The following is a 22217-nucleotide window of genomic DNA, read 5'->3' as shown; positions in this document are numbered from 1 at the left end:
CACTGTGATATACGTAGACCCTTCACCCTGATCTTAAGACCTTTTCAGACATTTCAATAGTTTCAACATCCCTTGGCCCACTTCCTAATCTCGTCTTGTTCCATTGGGCCCAGTTCCTTGTCTGGCTTCCATAGCCCTTGGGCCCAGTTCCTTGTCTCGTCTGGGTTCTATAGCTCTTGGGCCCACTTTCGCTTCTTGTCCTATTGTTGCTCCAGATAACATATCGTGGTTCTCTGGTCACAGGGAGTACATAGACGCTTCTTCAAACTGACACGCTAATATTCAGCATAACACTTTTCTCTACTTTCACAATGACTTTTAAGGCAAAACATCCCAGAGACTTAAGACCTCATTCTACTTCTCCTTAATCACTCAAAAGCCAATTATTTCACAAACAATCAGAATGGAATGGGATTTGAATGATGCTTTGCAAAATGCACTGACTGAGTACAACTTCTGCTGTGTCTTGATTCCTGATTGACTCACTGGTCCCCTTTTTCTGTTGTCTAGGTGATCGAGAAGAACTCCAGTGGCTGGTGGTACATTCAGATTGAAGACAAAGAGGGCTGGGCCCCCATTACCTTCATCGACAAATACAAAAAGACCAGTTTGACCCCGCGCCCTAACTTCCTGGCACCTCTGCCCAACGAGATGGCCCAGCTGAAGCTGGAGGATGGCACTGCCAGCGGCGCGGGGCAAGAGGACAGCTGGTCCAAACCGCTGCCAGACGAGCCCACCGCGAGCAGCGATTCCGGGGCCCGGCCCAAACTCAGAGACTGGAAGTCCAGCGCCAGTAAGGGGGCATCAGCCTTCTCCGGACCCCTGCCCCCCGCCCCGTCTGCCCCACCTGCTGAGGAGAAGCCAGCCTTGCCACCCCGCAGGGAGTCCATCAACAAGAGCCTGGACATTGAGATTACTGTGGAGAAACCCAGGCCAGACCTATCCAAACCCATGCCTCCAAAACCCCAAGCCCCGGGTGTCATCATGCCCCTGCTCACCCCCAAAGCTGCCCCCTTCAAGCCCGACAAGCCCCCCGAGCCCAAGAGAGAGGTCACGAACAAGCCTCTGCATCTGAAGAATGAGATGGGTCTGGAGTGTGGCCACAAGGTCTCCGCCAAAGAGGTGAAGAAGTTCAACCTGAAACCTGTGGCTAAGCAACCACCCAAGTCCAAGCTTGATCCACCGGAGGAGAAACCAGAGGTCGCCGGCCTTGCACTGTTCATGAAGCCTAAACCCATAGTCCGGCCCAAACCCGTCCCAGCTGCCAAGCCAGAGCCGCCAGCTGAGAACAAGCTGGACATCACCAACCTGAGGAGCAAGCTGAAGCCTTCAAAGCCAGTTGAACCAGGCTCTGGATCAGTAGAGCCAAGTCAGCAAAACGGCACTGCAGCCAACAACGCCCCTAGCAACGTTCTCCCCAAGATGCCGCCCCCCAACCTTCCCCCTAATAATGCTTTACCCAAGATGCCCCCTCCTAATAACGTTCTCCCCAAGATGCGTCCCAGCAGCCCCCCTATCAATGCCCTACCCAAGATGCCCCCGGCCCCCAATGCTCTCTACAATGGCAAGGCCACTGACGAGCCCAAATTCCCCCACAAGCAGCAAAACGGCCACGGACAGGTGAGCCCGGACAAATGTGCTGTTTCCCCACACAAAGAACCTCCAGGTAGACCCGCCGTCCTCCCTAGGAGACCCCCTCCACCCAAAAAGACCTCTGAGCCGTCCAGCCCCACAGAAACCAAAGCTCCCCTGAAAGAGCTCCCAGACACAAAGCCTGCTCCCCCCCAGCTCAGCAGGCCCCCTCCCCCTAAACCCAAGGCCTTCGTACTACCCCCACCCAAAGACAAAGAGAAGGTGGTCCCAAAGCCCCTGCTTAAGAGTGAGAAACCAGGCCCTCCGAGGGACAAGCTGCCTCCTCTAATCAAGGATCCCAGTAAAGAGGAGCTGTTCTTGGCCGTGGCGGACTTTGAGGGCGACGATCAGACGGCCAGCTTCAAGGAGGGCACCATGTTCCAGGTGATGGAGAAGAACAGCAGCGGCTGGTGGTTTTGTAAAAATCTAGGAGAAGGGCCAATGAAAGAGGGCTGGATCCCCTCCAATTACCTGACCAAGAAACCCTAAGTACCAGGTTCTGTTGGCTTTTTTAATACATAAAGATATCACTAATTGTATTTAATTAGCTTTTTATTTTATTTATAGTTACCTTTTTTTAAATATATGTGTTTGTTACTTTGTTACATTCCATTTGTTTAGCATTCGAGCGAGAATGAACCAGCAATGACACGTTTCTGTTGCATTTCTTTTTAAATATTTGTTTTACTTTATATCCTCATTTCAAATTACCAGGCATCAAATCCGGGAAAAGCAAATGTCCCTTTCAAGTTCACTTTGTGCCATACAGTATGTTACTCAAGCCTATGTCATTTTATGATATGTATCACAAGCTTTCTAATAGAACTAAATATGTCCTTCCAAGCCTTCTATAATATTGTGCCTCAGTATAATATTCAAAGTGCTTTAAGCTTAAATATATGCAATTTATCTAGTTAGTGTCTCCGTTAGCATATCAAAGATGCTTCAATCTAATGAGTAGAGTCGAAACTGACAGTGCAATGCATATGGAAAATAAATCAGACCATACGATAGAGGAACCAGGGTCCGTATTCACAAAGTGTCTCGTAGGAGTGCTGATCTAGGATTAGTTTTGCCTTTTAGATCATAATGAATAATATTACATGAACAGGGTGTACCTGATCCTAGATCAGATCCTAGATGGCCATGTATACTCAGATACCTCAAAGAACAGCCCTCCTCCTACTATGCCTGCAACGGAGGTTACAAGGGAAGTTCTAGAGGACATTTTGTTTTTCAAGAACTAAAATAGCAACACTTCAAGAGGAGTTTTTGCCAAGTGATTCTAAGAAACATTTATACAGTGTTCATGTGTTTGTGAATGTGTTTCTTTTTTCTTTAGGAACTGAATAATAATGTTGCGGTTGATTTTTTACAGATGTGCACTTTTCAGATTATTCAGACTGATTCAGACGGTTCGGACTGGTTCAGACAGTTCAGACGGTTCAGGTTTCACACTGTGGCTTAACAGACAGAGAGAACGTAGTGTACAAATGAATGCCATAGCCATGTTTTTAAACCTCATGAGGTCTTAACATTGGGAAATGTATGTCAGAGTTAGAGTCTAGTTCATCTCCTCTCAGGATGGACTGAATTGACTTCATTGAAATGAAATGGACCCCTTCCCTGGTGTTCACAGTACGATGGTAAAAACACACAAGTAAGAATGACTGATTCAAGTAGAGATTACATCAGGCTGCTTCTGGTAAAAACAATATTCCATAATTATGCTGTAGGACAAGGTCTACCATTACTACAGCCCCTAAATTATGGAATTCACCTGTGATTTGTGCAATGATACAATACAAAATACTGAATCTCCAAAGCAGTGCTCAAATATAAAACAGTATTATAAAGTGTGATCCTTACTCATTGTTTTACATTAGTGCTTGACTGGTTTCAAGCACAGACTCAGTAAAATAATTATTGTACTTCCAGAATGAAGTAATGTCAGCTGTTGTCACTTTTTGTTTACTTTTCACCTCTTGCCCGGTCTGGTAATTGGGAACTAGGGTCCAGTCAGTCATACAGTAGTGGAATGAAGGGTTTTTGGGAGGTTGTAGTTGGTCATGTGAAAAGGCTTATGGGTTGGTCTCCTAGGAGATGCACAGACAAGGCTAGGAGTGGCTGTAGCTCACAGGTTCATTGGAGAATCTTTGAATATGGTTGATCTGCTCTTAGCTGCTATGCTAGTTTTTTTTTTTTTTTTTTTTCTCCTCTGAATCATCTTATGTTAGAGTACTATGTCCAATGTCCTTCCATGGCTGATAAATCAAAGAAATGCAATCAAGTGTATTATTTTAAGGACTTAGTGCCTGTGTCCGGTCATGACCAACATTGGTAACAGTGAAATGATCAGTGAAGTTACTTGGGGTTTTCCATCTTTTAGCCAGTGTGCATAGTGCACTTGAAAAGTAATGCTATTCATAATGTCAGATTTGTAATGATAATGACCAACACATGGAGTAAGGCCCGAATTAGTGGAACGTGGATTGGGTTAGAATGACAGTTGGATAAACTCATGTATTCTACAGTTTGTTTACTGAAGCATAAAGACAAAGGCAAGCAGGGATGTGAACTCCGCAATGTAACAAAACAGTATGGGATGTTAGTCTTATTGCTTTAAGTAACACTTTACCCTAAAACAGCCAATTTAATACATTTCAAAAGGCACTTTTTCTTTCTTCTTTGAGATATGCAGCAGGACATCTTTTCCCATCAGATATCCCATCTTAGTACTGTAGGGTTTTTTATTTTCTTGTTCTTGTGTATTTTTCTTTCATATTAAGTCAATAAACATTTTTCATTTTTGTATGGTGTCTTGGTTTTCCTTGGAAATGTTTTAGTATTTTCAGTAAATGGATGCAACCTAAACATTAAAGCCATAATGGTATCAAAAGGAGAATATTCTATAACTAGAACATGCTTGAGAAGAAGCGTAGTAGACATAAGAACATTTGCATTTATTAGACTTATGTACAACAGTGGTTCCTTCTGTTGAACAGTCACATCCCTTACAAATACAGCTAAACAGGTAAACAGAGGGAAAGATGCAGTCATTACAAATGACAAAATAAGAGAAACATTGTTGGTGAGCGAGAGAGTAGATGTACCTGATAGCTGACCTGATTACTGGACATTAAACAGGTATAGTTGGTCTGAAAACAAGGCCCATTTTCAAAAGCAGACAGATACATAAACTGCAAAAAGTTTTTCAAAATAACAATTACAAAACAGAATGATGGGGGAAAAAACGATGCACTCCCTCAAAGAACCTGGTATACCCTTCTCAGTGCAAAGAAAGGTACATTTGATGGAGCAAAAATATCAGTTTAAAGCTGACAGTGCATTTAATATAAACATCGAAACACAATCAATAACCCTAATAATACACATTTAATTAAATTCTGATCTTCTACCTCTTAAGATTCCTTCAATGACGACAGTATTCCGATTTGGCTTCGTTAGTTCCCATCCAGTGTACTAGTATCGCCTTTACAGTAAAAATGCAGCACAGAAATAAACATGTCAGAGACATTTTAACTTGAAATGAGTCACAACCAGTCTTTCCTAGACCTCCAAAAACAATAATTTGTTCTTCAACCTTGAATTAAAAATGACAACTTTTCCCTGACTTCTCCCATTTTCATAAGCTCACCTCATCCAAATAAAAAAGGTAAAAACTAACTAAGCAGATCTGTCAATCCACACAATCTGACAGTGAAGACTTTTCAGCATTTTTAGGTTAATATGTACAGCGTTGAAAAATGATTTCAGTGGGAATTCCATTCATTATGTGTCCTCAGAATTCTGAAGATCATGCTCTGCTCTTTTTAAAGTAATATGAACAAATGTTTAAAAAAAAAAAAAAAAAACATATAAAAATAAATAAAAATTGGCAAGTAAATACATCTGGGTTGTTCCACGAAATGAGTCCCTTTTGCGTCCCTTTGATATTTCAAGTACAAATTGTGCAAGTGTCCTTCAATATAGATGTAACATTCAATAAATCAGATTTTTAATATAAATAAAGACTTGCTAAAGTGTGCATCTGTGACTTCTAGGAATATTTTAACCCACTTAACCCCAAAACGTCTCCAGGTTTTCACCATCATTGTAAAGCCCGAGTTTTTGTGTTGCTTTGACAGTCAATTCTGAAAATAATTTGGTTCATGTTATTAGTGATTCATTGAAAAAAAAAAAAAAAGAATGGCCCTCATTTTAATGTCATACCCTGTTACGTGAACTGAACTCTCGTTATTATATGGTGAAACTATTCCTTTAAAAAAAAAATAATAATAATAATAATACTTTCAAGAGACATTTAACATCTAATATTCAAATCATAGTGTAAAAGCAGGTGAGATGGTTTTACTCTTTTTGGACATTTTCTGGTGCTTTGTGGTGGAAAACTGAGCAGGTCGAGCATAACACGTCAACCCTGTTACCCATAGACAGACAGGCTAGAATAACACGTCAACCCTGTTACCCATAGACAGACAGGCTAGAATAACACGTCAACCCTGTTACCCATAGACAGACAGGCTAGAATAACACATCAACCCTGTTACCCATAGACAGACAGGCTAGAATAACACGTCAACCCTGTTACCCATAGACAGACAGGCTAGAATAACACGTCAACCCTGTTACCCATAGACAGACAGGCTAGAATAACACATCAACCCTGTTACCCATAGACAGACAGGCTAGAATAACACATCAACCCTGTTACCCATAGACAGACAGGCTAGAATAACACGTCAACCCTGTTACCCATAGACAGACAGGCTAGAATAACACATCAACCCTGTTACCCATAGACAGACAGGCTAGAATAACACGTCAACCCTGTTACCCATAGACAGACAGGCTAGAATAACACATCAACCCTGTTACCCATAGACAGACAGGCTAGAATAACACGTCAACCCTGTTACCCATAGACAGACAGGCTAGAATAACACATCAACCCTGTTACCCATAGACAGACAGGCTAGAATAACACGTCAACCCTGTTACCCATAGACAGACAGGCTAGAATAACACGTCAACCCTGTTACCCATAGACAGACAGGCTAGAATAACACGTCAACCCTGTTACCCATAGACAGACAGGCTAGAATAACACGTCAACCCTGTTACCCATAGACAGACAGGCTAGAATAACACATCAACCCTGTTACCCATAGACAGACAGGCTAGACATTTTCTAACAATAACATTTTTGGGGTAAAGCTTTCATTCAATGGCCCCTCCCTGTTGCACACAACAAGCTTCCATTTGCCCTGTCACAAGGGGATTTATGGCTGATTTAAGATGAAGTCGTCAACTCTGCTACTTTATTTGGCACTTAATAGGCACTTACTATAGTTATTTTTGTATTTAACCTCTTGACTTTTTTTCAATTAAGTTGAACATTTGCTCTTTATGACAGAATGTTAAAATACGTTTTTTTTTAACCAAATTACACTACTCAAAAGGCACTGTATCGGTGGGATGACTCATCTGCTTTGAACTAAAAGGATGTTGAGCCAAGCCACACAATGGCAAAGTAAGAGAGATTGAATGGTCATATTTCAGTGTGTTCATTATGCGAGAGACTGTTTTGGATGAAGACAAATATTGCAGTGAAACAAAACTGCTTATTCATTGGCTCCCACCAATACAGCATTGTCTGAAGTACATTTTGGTTTATTTTCCACATTCCACCTGAAACACTGTTCCCCAGCTGACCCTCTTTGGGATATCTCTCCCCACCACACGCTCCTGACTAACTTACAGGTTAGCCTCATGCTTACTGGTCACATAGTAATCCAATGGGGATCTGTAGACTATAAAAAAAGAGAATTAAAAAGGAAACACTGCATGGATGAATAAGATCCTATCAAGCAGCCTGACACGCATGTGGAATTAGACCATCTTCAAAATAAAATATGACCAAGCCTTGACATCTTGGCTTAATCAAATGATAAAATGTTATAAACATGACTTAAAACATAAATATTTCTTAAAAATTAAAGAAAAGTTCAGGAGGAAGACTATCTAGTCAAGCATTTCTGGTGAGGCTGAGGCATCTGGCATTGGTCTTTCAGGTTATGATGTGGGATAAGAGGTTAGGGTTCGTCCTGACAGGGAGATAGGAGGGTGTTTAGAGGGGAAGAGATGCCAGGCTACGTGGTAGAGGACTCAGAGTAAGGGAGGAACTTGGTGAGTTTGTTTGGGGAGCTGGGGCTGAGGCACTCGGAGTCCTCACTCATCTTAAAGAAGTCCTCCTGGTCCCTCTTTCTCTGGTTCAGCTCTTCCTCCAGAGCCTGGGAGAGATAGAGGGCGGAGAGAGAGGGGGGGGGAGAAATAGGGGGAGGGAAAGAGGAGAGAGATGGGTAGAGAGAGATCAAAGCAATGGCAACTCCAGTACTGGATATTAATGTACATTTTACAACTTTTCAATGTCAACGATATTAACTGTCTGGGACTAAAACAATTCCATTGGATACCGTTTTCCTGGGCTTGAGCTGCTCCCTCCACTCATTGAGCTGGTGGTTGTGCTGCTCATCCAGAGACTTGAGCCTCTGAGTCTCGTTCTCAATCAGCAGGTGGCACTTCTCATTCTGCATGCGCACACACACACACACACACACACACACTAATATTAAAGCTGTACTTGTGGAATGTATTTTCTTTACAAACCCACTGAATTTGTGGAGTTACATTTTATTATATATTTATGCCACCACTCTAGGCATTGGGGGGGAAAGGGGGGAAAAGAGAGAGCGAGAGAGAGAGAGAGCGAGAGAGAGCGAGAGATGTACTGTGGTCACCTGTAGCTGCTCCAGCTCCATGACATTGCCTTCACACTGGCCAATCATGTCCCTCATCTGGCTCTCATGCTTCTGCTGCTGGTGCAGCCGCTCAGCCTTCTGACGCTTCTCCTCCTGCTGGGCAAACTGGGGAGGTGCACACACACACACGAAAGAGGGGGAGACAGAGGGATGAGAGATTAGTTTACAACCCTGAGACCTGATACAGTTCTGTGATATGAATACGATATACACTACATGACCAGAAGTGTGTGGACAGCTGCTCGTCGAACATCTCATTCCAAAATCATGGGCATTAATATGGAGTTGGTCCCCCCCCTTTGCTGCTATAACAGCCTCCACTCTTCTGGGAAGAAAAAAATGGTCCACTAGATGTAGGGACTTGCTTCCATTCAGCCACAAGAGCATTAGTGAGGTCGGGCACTGATGTTGGGCGATTAGGCCTGGCTCGCAGTCGGTGTTCCAATTCATCCTAAAGGTGTTTGATGGGGTTGAGGTCAGGGCTCTGTGCAGGCCAGTCAAGTTCTTCCACACCGATCTCGACAAACCATTTCTGTATGGACCTCGCTTTGTGCACAGGGGCATTGTCATGCTGAAACAGGAAAGGGCCTTCCCCAAACTGTTGCTAGAAGGTTGGAAGCACAGAATCGTCTAGAATGTCATTGTATGCTGTAGCATTAAGATTTAAGCCCAAACCTTGAAAAACAGCCCCAGAACATTATTCCTCCTCCACCAAACTCCTGGCATCTGCCAAACCCAGATTAATCGGTTGGACTGCCAGATGGTGAAGAGTGATTCATCCACTGCTCCAGAGTCCAATGGCGGCGAGCTTTACACCACTTCAGCCAACACTACACATTTCAGCACTCGGCGGTCCCGTTCTGTGAGCTTGTGTGACCTACCACTTCACAATAACACCACTTACAGTTGACCAGGGCAGCTCTAGCAGGGCAGAAATTTTATAGACTGACTTGCTGGAAAAGTGGCATCCTATGACAGTGCCACGTTGAAAGTCACTGAGCTCTTCAATATGGGCCATTCTACTGCCAATGTTTTTCTATGGTGATTGCATGTCTGTGTGCTCGATCATTCTTCTCTAGCCATCACTTGCACAACTTTTCTGATATAAGTATCCATTTGAATAGACATCACAGACATCACAGCCAGCCAGCCAGCGAGACAAACTGTACTGTATCGTGTGTGTTCCTGCTGGTACTCATCGAGCTGGCTGGGTGGTTCTTCTGCCCCCTGGAGCCTAACCTTACTCCCTTTACTATCTACCTCTCTAACCTACACTTGACTTCATCCCATGGCTACACTTCAACAGTTACATTTTGTTCCTACATTTACAACGGCAGTCTTCACCCTACTCATCCTCTTCCCTCGTTTCTCCGCCTCTCTCCACCCAGACATTCTGTAGTTCTCTTGTACCTGTTTGATCTTCTCGCGGTCCTCCGAGGCGCTGCCCGTGGAGTTGATGCGGAGGCTCTTCTTGAACATGACCATGCGGGTCTTGCCCTCACTGCGCTGGATCTTGGGCATGCGACCCTTCTCCTGCTGCTGCCGGGCCTTCAGCACCTCAATCATCCGCTGGTTATAGCACTGCATCTGCTCTTGTTCCTGGGGAGACAAAAATAAAATGACTATTTTTAACCTTTATTTAACTAGGCAAGTCAGTTAAGAACAAATTATTATTTTACAATAGGGCCAAACCCTAACGACGCTGAGCCAATTGTGCGCCTGGACTCGAACCAGGGTCTGTGGTGATGCCTCTAGCACTGAGTGCCTTAGACCACTGCGCCACTCGGGAGCCCATCAAAAGCATAGGTACGGATGAGGATGCGCACACACACATATTGCAAAGGTCAGGGGTTGTTTTGAGGCTTTGCCAGCCACACGGACAGGGTTACTGTACTGTACCTTCTCATGCTTCTTGAGCAGCTGGTGGCGTTGGAGGAAATACTGGTCTTTGAGCTGCTGTTTCAGCAACTGGTGCTTCTCATGAAGGTTCTTCTCCTCTAGGTCCCAGATAGTAGCTTCCCTTTCTGAGGACGGAAAAGTAGAGAGAGTGAATGATAGACTTCTGAAAGCAGCTGAAATAAGAGAAAGAGTGATATTACATTGACAAATCGGAGGGGAGATTCTAATCACTCTGAATGAGTAAGCATCTGTTAAAAGTTATTGAGGAGGAGAGGGCGTGAACAGATCAAGGGTGTACAGTACTTTAACTGAGCTCAGAGAGTTGTATTCCCTGTGAAGGGGCCTCTGACTAGACCACTCTCACTGGATCAGCCAATGTCATTGTGATAAGTGTTGATGGCACCCAGACATCAAGTGTGTGATGCTGTACCTCTGACGAGATGTTGTTTCTTGTCGAGACACTGCCTCTCCGTCTCGGAGATATCCCTCTTGTTCTCTGAGATTATGCTCTTCAGCGTTGTGTCCAGGTGGTTCTTCTGGTCCGACAGGAAGTTCTGCTCCTGAAGCACAGGAAACAGGAAGTGATGAGACGTTAGCATTTGAACTGGATTTAGCCATCAGTGTTCGAGTGAAAGAGAAAGCAGCTTGTATTTACCTCCGTTTCCTTCATCTGTGTAAAGCTGTTCATTCTCTGTTTCATGGCATCTTTCCGGGTCTTTCTGGGGAGCTTCTCAACCTCATTCTTCACCTGGAAAAATTATTGTAATATACATGGACTTAATGTTAATAACAATACCTCCTTCATTTTTAAACTAATCACCCACACGCTTGATACACACACACACGCCTTACTATACATACTTGTGAGGACTTTTTGGGGAGCAACAATTGATTCCAAACCCCTAAGCCAGAAAAAGCCTTTTTACAAGTGAGATCCTCACTTCTCTGAATTTGAGTTGGTTTAGGTATAGTAAAACATGTACACACACACATATATTCTCTCTCGCTCTCACCTCCTTCTTCTTGTGCTTCATCTGCTCCTGGAACTTGGTGTAGTCGCGGTCCTGTTCGGCGCGGATGCGTTTGGTCTCGTCCCTGAGCCTCACGGTGTGGTCGGTCTCCATCTTCTCAATGGTCTGCTTCTGGTGCTTCTCCAGGGTCTCCAGCTCCGTGTCGTAGTACTTCTTCTTCACCTGGGAGGAGCAGAGAAAGAAATTGAACACCTTCACCATGAAATAAACTATCACCATATTTATATCATAAGTAGCCATGATCCTGGTCATCCAGATGGGCTGGAAGGAGTTAGCTGGAGTGGGTAGTACGCAACGCGAGTGGGGTGGGAGTTGACACGGCACGGCGGGAGGGGCGTTGACACGGCGGGAGGGGGGGCGTTGACACGACACGGCAGGAGGGGGGGCGTTGACACGGAACGGCAGGGGGGACGTTGACGCGACACGGCGGGGGGGGAGGAGGAGTTGACGCAACGCAAGTGGGGTGGGAGTTGACGCGACGGGGGACGTTGACACGACGCGGCGAGAGGGGGGGGACGTTGACACGGCGCGGCGAGAGGGGGGGGACGTTGACACGGCGCGGCGAGAGGGGGGGGACGTTGACACGGCGCGGCGAGAGGGGGGGGACGTTGACACGGCGCGGCGAGAGGGGGGGGACGTTGACACGGCGCGGCGAGAGGGGGGGGACGTTGACACGGCGCGGCGAGAGGGGGGGGACGTTGACACGGCGCGGCGAGAGGGGGGGGACGTTGACACGGCGCGGCGGGGGGGACGTTGACACGGCGCGGCGGGGGGGACGTTGACACGGCGGGAGGGGGCGTTGACACGACACGGCGGGCGTTGACACGACACGGCGGGCGTTGACACGACACGGCGGGCGTTGACACGACACGGCGGGCGTTGACACGACACGGCGGGCGTTGACACGACACGGCGGGCGTTGACACGACACGGCGGGCGTTGACACGACACTGACACGGCGGGCGTTGACACGACACTGACACGGCGGGGGGGGGGGGCGTTGACACTGACACGGCGGGGGGGGCGTTGACACGACACGGCGGGGGGGGGCGTTGACACGACACGGCGGGGGGGGGGGGGGGGGCGTTGACACGGCGGGGGGGGGGGGCGTTGACACGGCGGGGGGGGGCGTTGACACGGCGGGGGGGGGCGTTGACACGGCGGGGGGGGGGCGTTGACACGGCGGGGGGGGGCGTTGACACGGCGGGGGGGGCGTTGACACGGCGGGGGGGGGGCGTTGACACGACACGGCGGGGACAGAGGGACAGGTTGATGTGACAGTAGTGCGTGGGTGTTAGTGTGAACTCAGGGAGTCCCTCCTTAAAATAAAAAGAGTAAGAGATCTAATATCATGGTGTTGGTGGGAGGAAGGAGGAATTCTGGGACGTTGACACGACACGGCAGGAGGGGGGGACGTTGACACGACACGGCGGGAGGGGGGGACGTTGACACGACACGGCGGGAGGGGGGGACGTTGACACGACACGGCGGGAGGGGCGTTGACACGGCACGGCGGGAGGGGCGTTGACACGGCACGGCGGGAGGGGCGTTGACACGGCGGGGGGGGGGGGGGGGGTTGAAGGAGGAATTCTGGGATTTCTTCCATTAGTGGTGGGAGGTAAAGGAATACCATGGTGTGTGTCAGAGGCTTCTATCAGTGCAAACACTAAATGAGGGGGGTGTGTGTGTGTAGACCTACGTTCATCTCCTGGTCGAAGCGTCGCTGCATTTGCTCTCTTTGAGCGTCCAGCTTGGTGTTGAGTAAGGCCTGAGCACGGTGCTCCTCCTTCTGCAGCAGACGCAGGTCCCGCAGCTCCTGACGCCTGCGCGGGCACACACACACGCGCATACATGACACACACACACACAAAGTTCAAATATTCTTACTGTCATAGGTCTTGACTTTCACATACTTTGACAGTAAAAACACTGGGAGATATGACATTTCCTAAAAAGACTTGGAGGCAAATAATGCATCAAAGATCTAATAAACAGTGTCACAGTGTTAGACTGAATCAGTTATAAACAGTCAGTCACAACATTGTAGACTGAATCAGTATTAAACAGTCAGTCACAACATTGTAGACTGAATCAGTTATCACCATGACACAAAAGATCCTTTCATATTAGAAGAGAGAATATATTCTCTCCATGAGATAAGAGGAGAGTTTAGGGAATAGTCTTGCTTCCTCCATGACGATGACAACAGAGAGCTTAGATATGAGAGGAATCTGACTACCAGATAGCAAGTGTGTGAGTGACAGTGTCTGAACCATAGATTGAACTGATGAACCAACACAGGGTGTGGTGTCACAGTATCACCACTAGATAGCAGTGAGAACACTAGGCTACTGGCTCAAGTTCTTCAAATGAGGGAGAATGACTGTTCAGAACAGTGAACACTGATTGTAAACCCCTCAATTTCCAGATTATCTATGTCGTCGATTGGGGGGGATTTAGGGAGTCATAATAGTCATGTGAAATAGTGAAATATTTGTCCCATATAAAACCAGTGACTGGTATACATTGTGTTTACTAGTAAACTAAATATCTTATCACTGTTAGGGATTTATCACAATCCTTCCTTATCACTAAGGAATATAGAATGTTCCATGCCTTGTTGTTCACACGACTCACACTGATCTGTGGCAATTGTCTCATCTATTGACATTTGCAATTTTTCAGCTGAATTCTTTTCAGATGAAGTCTAGCCACTTGTTGCTGTCACAAAGCTCCTCTTGTGTATTTGTGCACTGATCTCAAAGGGAAAAGAGCAGACCAGGATGCCCAAAATAGTCTGTTTACATTAGGGACATCCGAACACGGCCCAGGCTCTCAACAACTCAGTGTACCAGAGATCCTGTTTTATACAGAGAGACGAAGTAGACTTGGCCCTTTCTCCTAACCTTGATTCAGGGAGAAAACACGAAGGGTTTACCAGGAAGCAGTGAGACTTGCCTGAGAAACCTCATCTCTTCATCTTTCTTCTCATCATCGCTGATGATCTTGGATGTGGTCACACTGACCTGCACGCCGTCGATGACAAACTTCCTGGTGCGCTTCAATGTCTTATTGGAGAAGCGAGAGTCCTGGAGGGGGGAAGGGAGTACTTTAACTTTTTGCACATCGTTACAACGTTTTGTCTCTATTATTTTGGAATGTGTGCAAGTGTAATATTTACTGTTCACTTTTTATTGTTTATTTCACTTGCAATAAAGCCCCTTGAAAATGAGAGAAAAAGAGAGAGAGACGGAGGTAGAGAGGTGGAGAGTGATTAAGAGGCTACTATATAGAGTAAGGCTTCGTGTGTTTAGTGTCACAATTGGGTGACTGACTGCAGCAGTGTTGTTTACACTGTTAAGACCATTTTTAAATCAGGAAATATAGTCCGCTTCATGTTTTGTTTCCTTTCCTTGAAACATGAGAACAACACACTAGTGTCTTTAAAGGAGAAGGTGGTGAATGGAGAACACTGTATAGCCTGCCTGCCAGTTGACAGGAAAGAGCAGTACTTGTGTAAGGCTATGTGATCCTGCTGGGCAGGTTCCTCTATAATCACACTGCTCTGCTGCACAGGGAGGGAGAGCCAAGCAGGAAGTGAGATTCTCTCTGACAACAGAGCTCTGTCAACCCCCAATACAGTACAAAGATAGACAGGCTCCACACTGGTTCTTACTGGGTCAGACCTACTCCTGTCTCTCCCCAGGAAGAGTAGCACGACCCTGGGTGACACGGCTACCTTTCTAAATAATAATCATCCTATTGATGAAAAATGAAAGTGTATAGGGCCAGCTGAACAAACTCTGTTCTCTCTTCATCTCTCACCAGAGAAGTAAACATGTCCTGCTGTAGCCATTCTAAACCTTTGACAGAGACACTGTGTGTGTGTGCACACTGTGCATATGCATGTGAATAAGTGAGCACACATCCAGTGTTCTCAGAGGGCCGAGGGGTCTGTAGAGCAGCAGCAGCTCAGTTGGGGCCTCTCATTTTGGCTATAGCCTCCCTCTCTGTGATCTCTCATACATCTCCATTCATAAACCCCTGGCCCTCCTGACCTGCCCATCTCTCCTGAACACAACCTCACACTTACTGTTACTGGGGCTAACACAAAAATCCCATTCATTTAGCCCAGTGAAAGAAGAAAAAACTGCTGAATAATCTGTTGTGGAAAAAAGACATATCACAAACGGAACACATGTCCAACAATGAATAGAACTCCAGTGATGGCCAGTCCATAAACAACCAGAAACTCCCCCGGCAACAATGAATAGAACTCCAGTGATGGCCAGTCCATAAACAACCAGAAACTCCCCCGGCAACAATGAATAGAACTCCAGTGATGGCCAGTCCATAAACAACCAGAAACTCCCCCGGCAACAATGAATAGAACTCCAGTGATGGCCAGTCCATAAACAACCAGACACTCCCCCGGCAACAATGAATAGAACTCCAGTGATGGCCAGTCCATAAACAACCAGAAACTCCCCCGGCAACAATGAATAGAACTCCAGTGATGGCCAGTCCATAAACAACCAGAAACTCCCCCGGCAACAATCGCCGCATAGAAACGACATCCACAATTCTGAATGCTGAATAAAGCTCAAGACAAAGAGCCATTGGTCATAATGAATGGAAAATGGAATCACATTAATTCAAACAGACTTGGCATTAAAGGATGGATGTGTCCATTTCCCAGAGAACAGTAGTTTGATTCCATCTCAGAGCCTTTTTTGCTAGAAATGCAGCTTTTTTTTTTTACTTAAAAATATCAGCTTGTAGTCAGTGGAGTTCCAGTGCTTGACAAGATCCAAAATGGATGAATTCAGGTTATGGATAGTTTAAAGGGGCAATCTGCAGTTGCTACATCCATTTGTGGACTTATCAATGAATGATATGTACCCATTGATTCTTGAAGAATATAACTTAGAAATGCCTCATGAGCTTAGTTTAACTGTCGTACCCTATCAGAACCTAAAATATAAGCTTGTTTAAAGAAAGTACATTTAAACAAACACTGTAGCCTCAAAACATGGTTAAAACTATAATGTTGATATCATGGATGATCAGTCCTTGCATCCATAGCTCTGTCAATGAGCCCCATCCCTCAGCTTTTTACCCAGAAAGCGCAGGCAAGACGCTTCGTTATTGTTTCAAATGCTGATTTCCGTTTTAAAGCAGCACTACGCAGAAATCGCTACTCCATTTTCTGGTCGCTAAAATTCTAATAGTTCACTTAATTTCAGTTTATGTAACAAAACAAGTATAGTGTAGAGAATCATTGTACCATGTAAACCGCTGTGAAATATACATAAACAAAAATATTATTTTCAGCAGTTTGAAGCTGGTGTACAAAACCGAAAATAAAAGATGCAAAAACGAAACTTAATGGGAAGCATAGAAAGTCTGGTGACTTTTTAAAAGGACATGGGGCATAGAGCAAAATTAGCACAACTCATTTCCTGCAATTCTACACATTTTGCCATAGAGTGGAGAGAAATGTTTGCAGTTTTTAATATGACATCTGAGTGACACTGACTTACAAAATCAATGGGCCCCCTGGCCGATAATTCGACAATGAGAACAAGTTCAGATAGCTGACATTTAAACTAACTTAGCAATCAAAAAAATACTGGCATGTTACTATCAGGGACTGACATAACAAGAGAAAACTGTTGATGCACAACCACATTTCAAAATTCTAGTATTCTGACTCGCAACAGTAAGTTGAGATCTCGACTGAGTTCCTAAAATTGATCCGAGGGCCATCAAAAGGAGACAGCCAGTTGCCCATCCCTACTCTACTCCATCATACCATCTTTGAATGGTCATTTTTTCTCTTTAGAAGTTCGGGTTAAACCAGTTTCATCTTGATAAAGAATGCCAAACATGTGAGAGTATAATTATCTCCAAACCTTGAATAAAGTAACATAACAAAACTGAAGCTCACTCACTAGTGTTTCCAGTGATTATGTTAATGAGAGCTCAACAACCTCAGCATACTCAAAACAGTTGCTTTGTGAGTAGGTGTTAACCGTGGAATGTGTTAACCATGTCCACAGGTAGCCATTGTTATGTAAAATGCCGCCCAGGGAAGTCCCAGCGGTCTCACCCCAAGTCAGAGCAGGTACACCAGGGCCATAGCTCAGTAAGGCACTGGAGCCTGGTCGTGGAAATAATCACATAGACTTTTTGGTAAAAGACTGGGGTAAATCTTCAGTGGAATGTGACATTAAACATGGCATTACTCACCACCCTGGAGGAGAGGGTCCCGTCGTCCTTGTTGACTGACATGTCTCCTGACAGGTTGAGGCTGATGTCCATGCTCTCAGAGGCAGACATGCTTCCCGCGTCAGAGTACCTCTTGGAAATTCTGCCATTGGCATTGTGGTGGGGCATCAGGTTATCCATGTTAGCCCCTATAGAGGCCCTCTCCGGAGGCCCACTCCTCATGCTGCCATTCATCCCGATCAGAGGTGTGGGGTCTGGGGTAAGGGTGCTGCTGCTGCTGCTGCCCTCCTCCTGGCTTTGGGGTATCTCTGGTACCTCTACCACCTTGGGCTGTGCCAGCAGGGGTGGGTTCTCGGTCTCGGGGGTGTCCACGGGCTTGCCCTCGTCCGAAGTGGGGGTGCTCTTCCCATCCTCGATGCCCGAGTCAGAGGCAGTCTTACCGGAGGTCTCGCTCTCGGGCTTGTCCGAGTCCACAATGCTGATGCCATCGTCGGGGAGTTGTCGGTCCATCAGCTGGTCATCGACCTTGTGGGGTGGTCTTAGGGGGAGTTTGGCCTCGTCCACCACAGGGGTTTTGGAGGGTGTGTCTGTGGGTTGGTCCCCATCTAGACTAGACTGAGACGGGTCCTTGTCTGGAGACTGGAGAGAAGAGAGGAAAGGAGAAGAAATTAATTGTTATTTGAGGCTGTCAGCAGCCAGAGGCACCTGCAGTGCCAATGTTGAAAGTAATCGCTCTAATATGAGCCAAATTAAATGTATGTAGCCTTAATGCCTAATAGTCTTAGTCTCTTGGCTTCATATTGCAGCAGAAAGCTGGTATTGACCTTTAGTGGTACTGTCTCGTGGAATGCAGTTATTCCCGTTTAAACTCCGACCTACATCAAGTCCCTCTGCTCTGCTCTGAGAACCTGAGATGAGTATGATCTGTCTTGGAGCGTTAAGCAAACAACGTCATCCGCCATATTTACGACTGCGGCCAGCCTTTCAATTGGCTCCTCTAAACACAACTGGATTCTAGGATTCTGATTCTAGGATTTGCGTGTGCAACAAATGATTGCGATTTATCAAACTCTCCCCTGCCTTGGTATCAGCTTTAAGATTAAATAGGCTATTATGCCACGCTCATATCACCAAACAATACTGTAGCCTACCCATACTGTCATAGGTTACCAGTCTATTTACTTTCGAGCATGGTTAGCTATTGAATGAGCGATGGATAAATGGTAGCATGGTTAGCTATTGAATGAGCGATGGATAAATGGTAGCATGGTTAGCTATTGAATGAGCGATGGATAAATGGTATCCTGCTTAGTTATTGAATGAGCGATGGATAAATGGTATCCTGCTTAGTTATTGAATGAGCGATGGATAAATGGTATCCTGCTTAGTTATTGAATGAGCAATGGATAAATGGTAGCATGGTTAGCTATTGAATGAGCGATGGATAAATGGTATCCTGCTTAGTTATTGAATGAGCGATGGATAAATGGTATCCTGCTTATTTATTGAATGAGCGATGGATAAATGGTATCCTGCTTAGTTATTGAATGAGCGATGGATAAATGGTATCCTGCTTAGTTATTGAATGAGCGATGGATAAATGGTATCCTGCTTAGTTATTGAATGAGCGATGGATAAATGGTATCCTGCTTAGTTATTGAATGAGCGATGGATAAATGGTATCCTGCTTAGTTATTGAATGAGCGATGGATAAGTGGTATCCTGCTTAGTTATTGAATGAGCGATGGATAAATGGTATCCTGCTTAGTTATTGAATGAGCGATGGATAAATGGTATCCTGCTTAGTTATTGAATGAGCGATGGATAAATGGTATCCTGCTTAGTTATTGAATGAGCGATGGATAAATGGTATCCTGCTTAGTTATTGAATGAGCGATGGATAAATGGTATCCTGCTTAGTTATTGAATGAGCGATGGATAAGTGGTATCCTGCTTAGCTATTGAATGAGCGATGGATAAATGGTATCCTGCTTAGTTATTGAATGAGCGATGGATAAATGGTATCCTGCTTAGTTATTGAATGAGCGATGGATAAATGGTATCCTGCTTAGTTATTGAATGAGCGATGGATAAATGGTATCCTGCTTAGTTATTGAATGAGCGATGGATAAGTGGTATCCTGCTTAGCTATTGAATGAGCGATGGATAAATGGTATCCTGCTTAGTTATTGAATGAGCGATGGATAAATGGTATCCTGCTTAGTTATTGAATGAGCGATGGATAAATGGTATCCTGCTTAGTTATTGAATGAGCAATGGATAAATGGTATCCTGGTTAGCTATTGAATGAGCGATGGATAAATGGTATCCTGCTTAGTTATTGAATGAGCGATGGATAAATGGTATCCTAATATTGGTTGTGTAGCGGGAATATACCAGTCATGTCAGAAAAGGAGGGACACGTCCTGCTATATGATTTAGGTCTAAATATAATAAAATTAAAATAAATATATTAAGCGACATTCTATGCAAACTGGGTATGGAATCTTTTTACCAACAGAAAATGCATATATTTTATCATTAGGCCTAGACTTTTTAATGTTATTAGCCTACCATTATTATAATTCCTGTGCGTCAATCACCTCCATTTCTCCCAACAACAACAATATTTGCATGCAATACAGTTGATCAACCACTAGAAGTTGCGCATAAACATGGTCTGGGATTTGTGTGGCGATACACACACTTTTCCATCAAGTTCAAAACGTATAAATAGCAACCTTTACAGGAAAACTAGCGCACGCAAGGTTTAGAGTCTTTTTTCGCACGCACGTTCGCACGCACCTTTGATAAATGAGGTCCCAGGCCCTGAGAGGGCTGTTCACAACCTCTACACTCCGCCAATGCACATGCTGTGGGTTCCTGCGCGTGTGCATGCGTGCGCAAAGGAGGTCTAAGGTTTCCTGAAAGATGCACTCTCAGGCCTCGAGTTTCCCTCTGGGGCGGGGGGTTTCTGTTTGTGAGGTGAAAGCAGTTTGGAGTGTGTGCTGATTTCAGACTGTGTCAGCAGCAGCTATATGGCTAGAGGACAAGACAGACAGCTGATATACTGATGAGCTAAGAGTAGCCAAAACAATAATGCTAGGGTCCACCCAAAATGACCGACCTGAAATTACCTCAGGTCCATATCACATAATATATATGAATGACTCATTATCACCTAGAAATAATCCGACCAGTCTAATGTCGTTAACTTCGTTTTAGTACAGTTTTATTAGAAAAATAAGGTATATGTTAACTTAAAGATAAAATCTGTGGAACAGGGGTCATGTCAAACTTTGATATTTGTGCCGTGTGCAGGACAAATAGCATGTATTGTTAGCGGTGGGTAAGTGGTTGTGTGAAAGCATGTGTTCCGGTTTCTGTTCCTTTGTTTGGCTCCAGTGAGTTAGTGTCCTCTGATTTTCTCTCACTTTCTAATCCAGTCCCCCTATACATGCATAGACCACAAACCTATTACTCGATCACATGGCAAGTACACAGAAAAACTTAACTGGAAGTGTTTGATTAGTTGATCTGATAGGATTTGAATAGTAGATGTTTTAGGGGCTGTTTCCCTGAAACAAATGAACCCTTATCCTGAAAAAAACACATTTTCTATGCAGATTCTCCATTGAGGTTGTTTTTACATCCTGGATGAGGCGCAATCTTTGTGCAAGAAATTGCCTTTTAGTGTTTGAATAGTAGAATGACCATACAAAGAGTCCTCACCATGAACATAGTAGAATGACCATACATACAATTCTCATCATGGACATAATGGCAGCTAGAGGTCGAGGTCACCCCGGGAGTGTGCGTCTATCAGTGTGTGCAGAATGTGCTTGAGTTTGTGTGCGTTTGTATTCTATCATCTCAGTGTGTGTGTGTGTCCCCTCGGCCCCATCTCAGTGTTTGCACTCCTAACACCACAGACACACCCCCACACTTCAGTGAGCGCTGTCCTGACTACCTCCCCTGCTCAGTCAATACACTCCCCAGTTAGAGGGTAGACCACACACACACGCACACACTGGTGCACAGGAAGCTGCAGATTGTGGGGTTTAGGGCGTGCTAGCAGAAACATCTTGAAGGAAAGTCAGCAAACATAGAAACTGTCAACAGTTGATGTACTGTAATTCTATACAGCTGTTATTGTACGTAGACATTAACATGACATTGCTACACACGTCCTCCTTTGATTTCCCTCCCATTATGATTGGTAATGAGATACATTCTTGGTTGAATAATCCAAACAACTTTGAGATCTATTGTATAAGGCTAGTCTGAAACAAGCATTTTGCAACAATTTGTGTATGTGACAAATTATTTATTTATTTGAGATTGTGAAAGAGATAGATAGATATATATCTCACACAAACACACACGACAAAGAGGGAGACGATAAAGACACAGTAGAGAGTCAGCAGTAGAAGTCTTACCACTGGGACTGTGAGCTCAGCGGTGTCATCCTCCTCTCCTTCCTCTCTATTGTCCTCAATTTCCTCCATGACTTCAGCCTTCGCCTCGGCAACCAGCTCTTGCAGGGGTCTGTTGGTCTTCACCGAGCAGACAAAGGGGTGCT

At 45.0% G+C, this 22217-nt stretch overlaps 2 protein-coding genes across 7 annotated transcripts in view; one reads left to right on the top strand and one right to left on the bottom strand.

The window, feature by feature from the left end:
- The window catches only part of sh3pxd2b (SH3 and PX domains 2B), a 60253-nt gene extending 55809 nt beyond the window's left edge, over window positions 1-4444 (top strand). For all 6 annotated transcript variants that reach the window (XM_071339515.1, XM_071339512.1, XM_071339514.1 and 3 more), the window contains one exon: window positions 511-4444. In XM_071339515.1, coding sequence (XP_071195616.1) covers window positions 511-2121 — 1611 coding nt within the window. In that variant the 3' untranslated portion in view covers window positions 2122-4444. The remainder of the gene's footprint in view (window positions 1-510) is intronic.
- A 130-nt stretch (window positions 4445-4574) lies between these two features.
- stk10 (serine/threonine kinase 10) overlaps window positions 4575-22217 on the bottom strand; it is a 54937-nt gene continuing 37294 nt past the window's right edge. Inside the window, exons 8-19 of the mRNA XM_071339509.1 lie at window positions 22075-22215; window positions 17657-18274; window positions 14363-14493; window positions 13104-13227; window positions 11387-11566; window positions 11029-11121; window positions 10804-10933; window positions 10374-10498; window positions 9885-10073; window positions 8454-8579; window positions 8130-8243; window positions 4575-7946 (exon numbers count right to left, since the gene is read on the bottom strand). Of these exons, the coding sequence (XP_071195610.1) occupies window positions 7806-7946; window positions 8130-8243; window positions 8454-8579; window positions 9885-10073; window positions 10374-10498; window positions 10804-10933; window positions 11029-11121; window positions 11387-11566; window positions 13104-13227; window positions 14363-14493; window positions 17657-18274; window positions 22075-22215 (2112 nt within the window). The 3' untranslated portion in view covers window positions 4575-7805. The remainder of the gene's footprint in view (window positions 7947-8129; window positions 8244-8453; window positions 8580-9884; window positions 10074-10373; window positions 10499-10803; window positions 10934-11028; window positions 11122-11386; window positions 11567-13103; window positions 13228-14362; window positions 14494-17656; window positions 18275-22074; window positions 22216-22217) is intronic.

The sequence above is a fragment of the Salvelinus alpinus genome, chromosome 13, assembly GCF_045679555.1.
Source record: "Salvelinus alpinus chromosome 13, SLU_Salpinus.1, whole genome shotgun sequence".
In the NCBI taxonomy this organism is placed as follows: domain Eukaryota; kingdom Metazoa; phylum Chordata; class Actinopteri; order Salmoniformes; family Salmonidae; genus Salvelinus; species Salvelinus alpinus.
The sequence above is the reverse complement of the archived record's forward strand: the minus strand, read 5'-3'. Positions and strand labels throughout refer to the sequence as shown.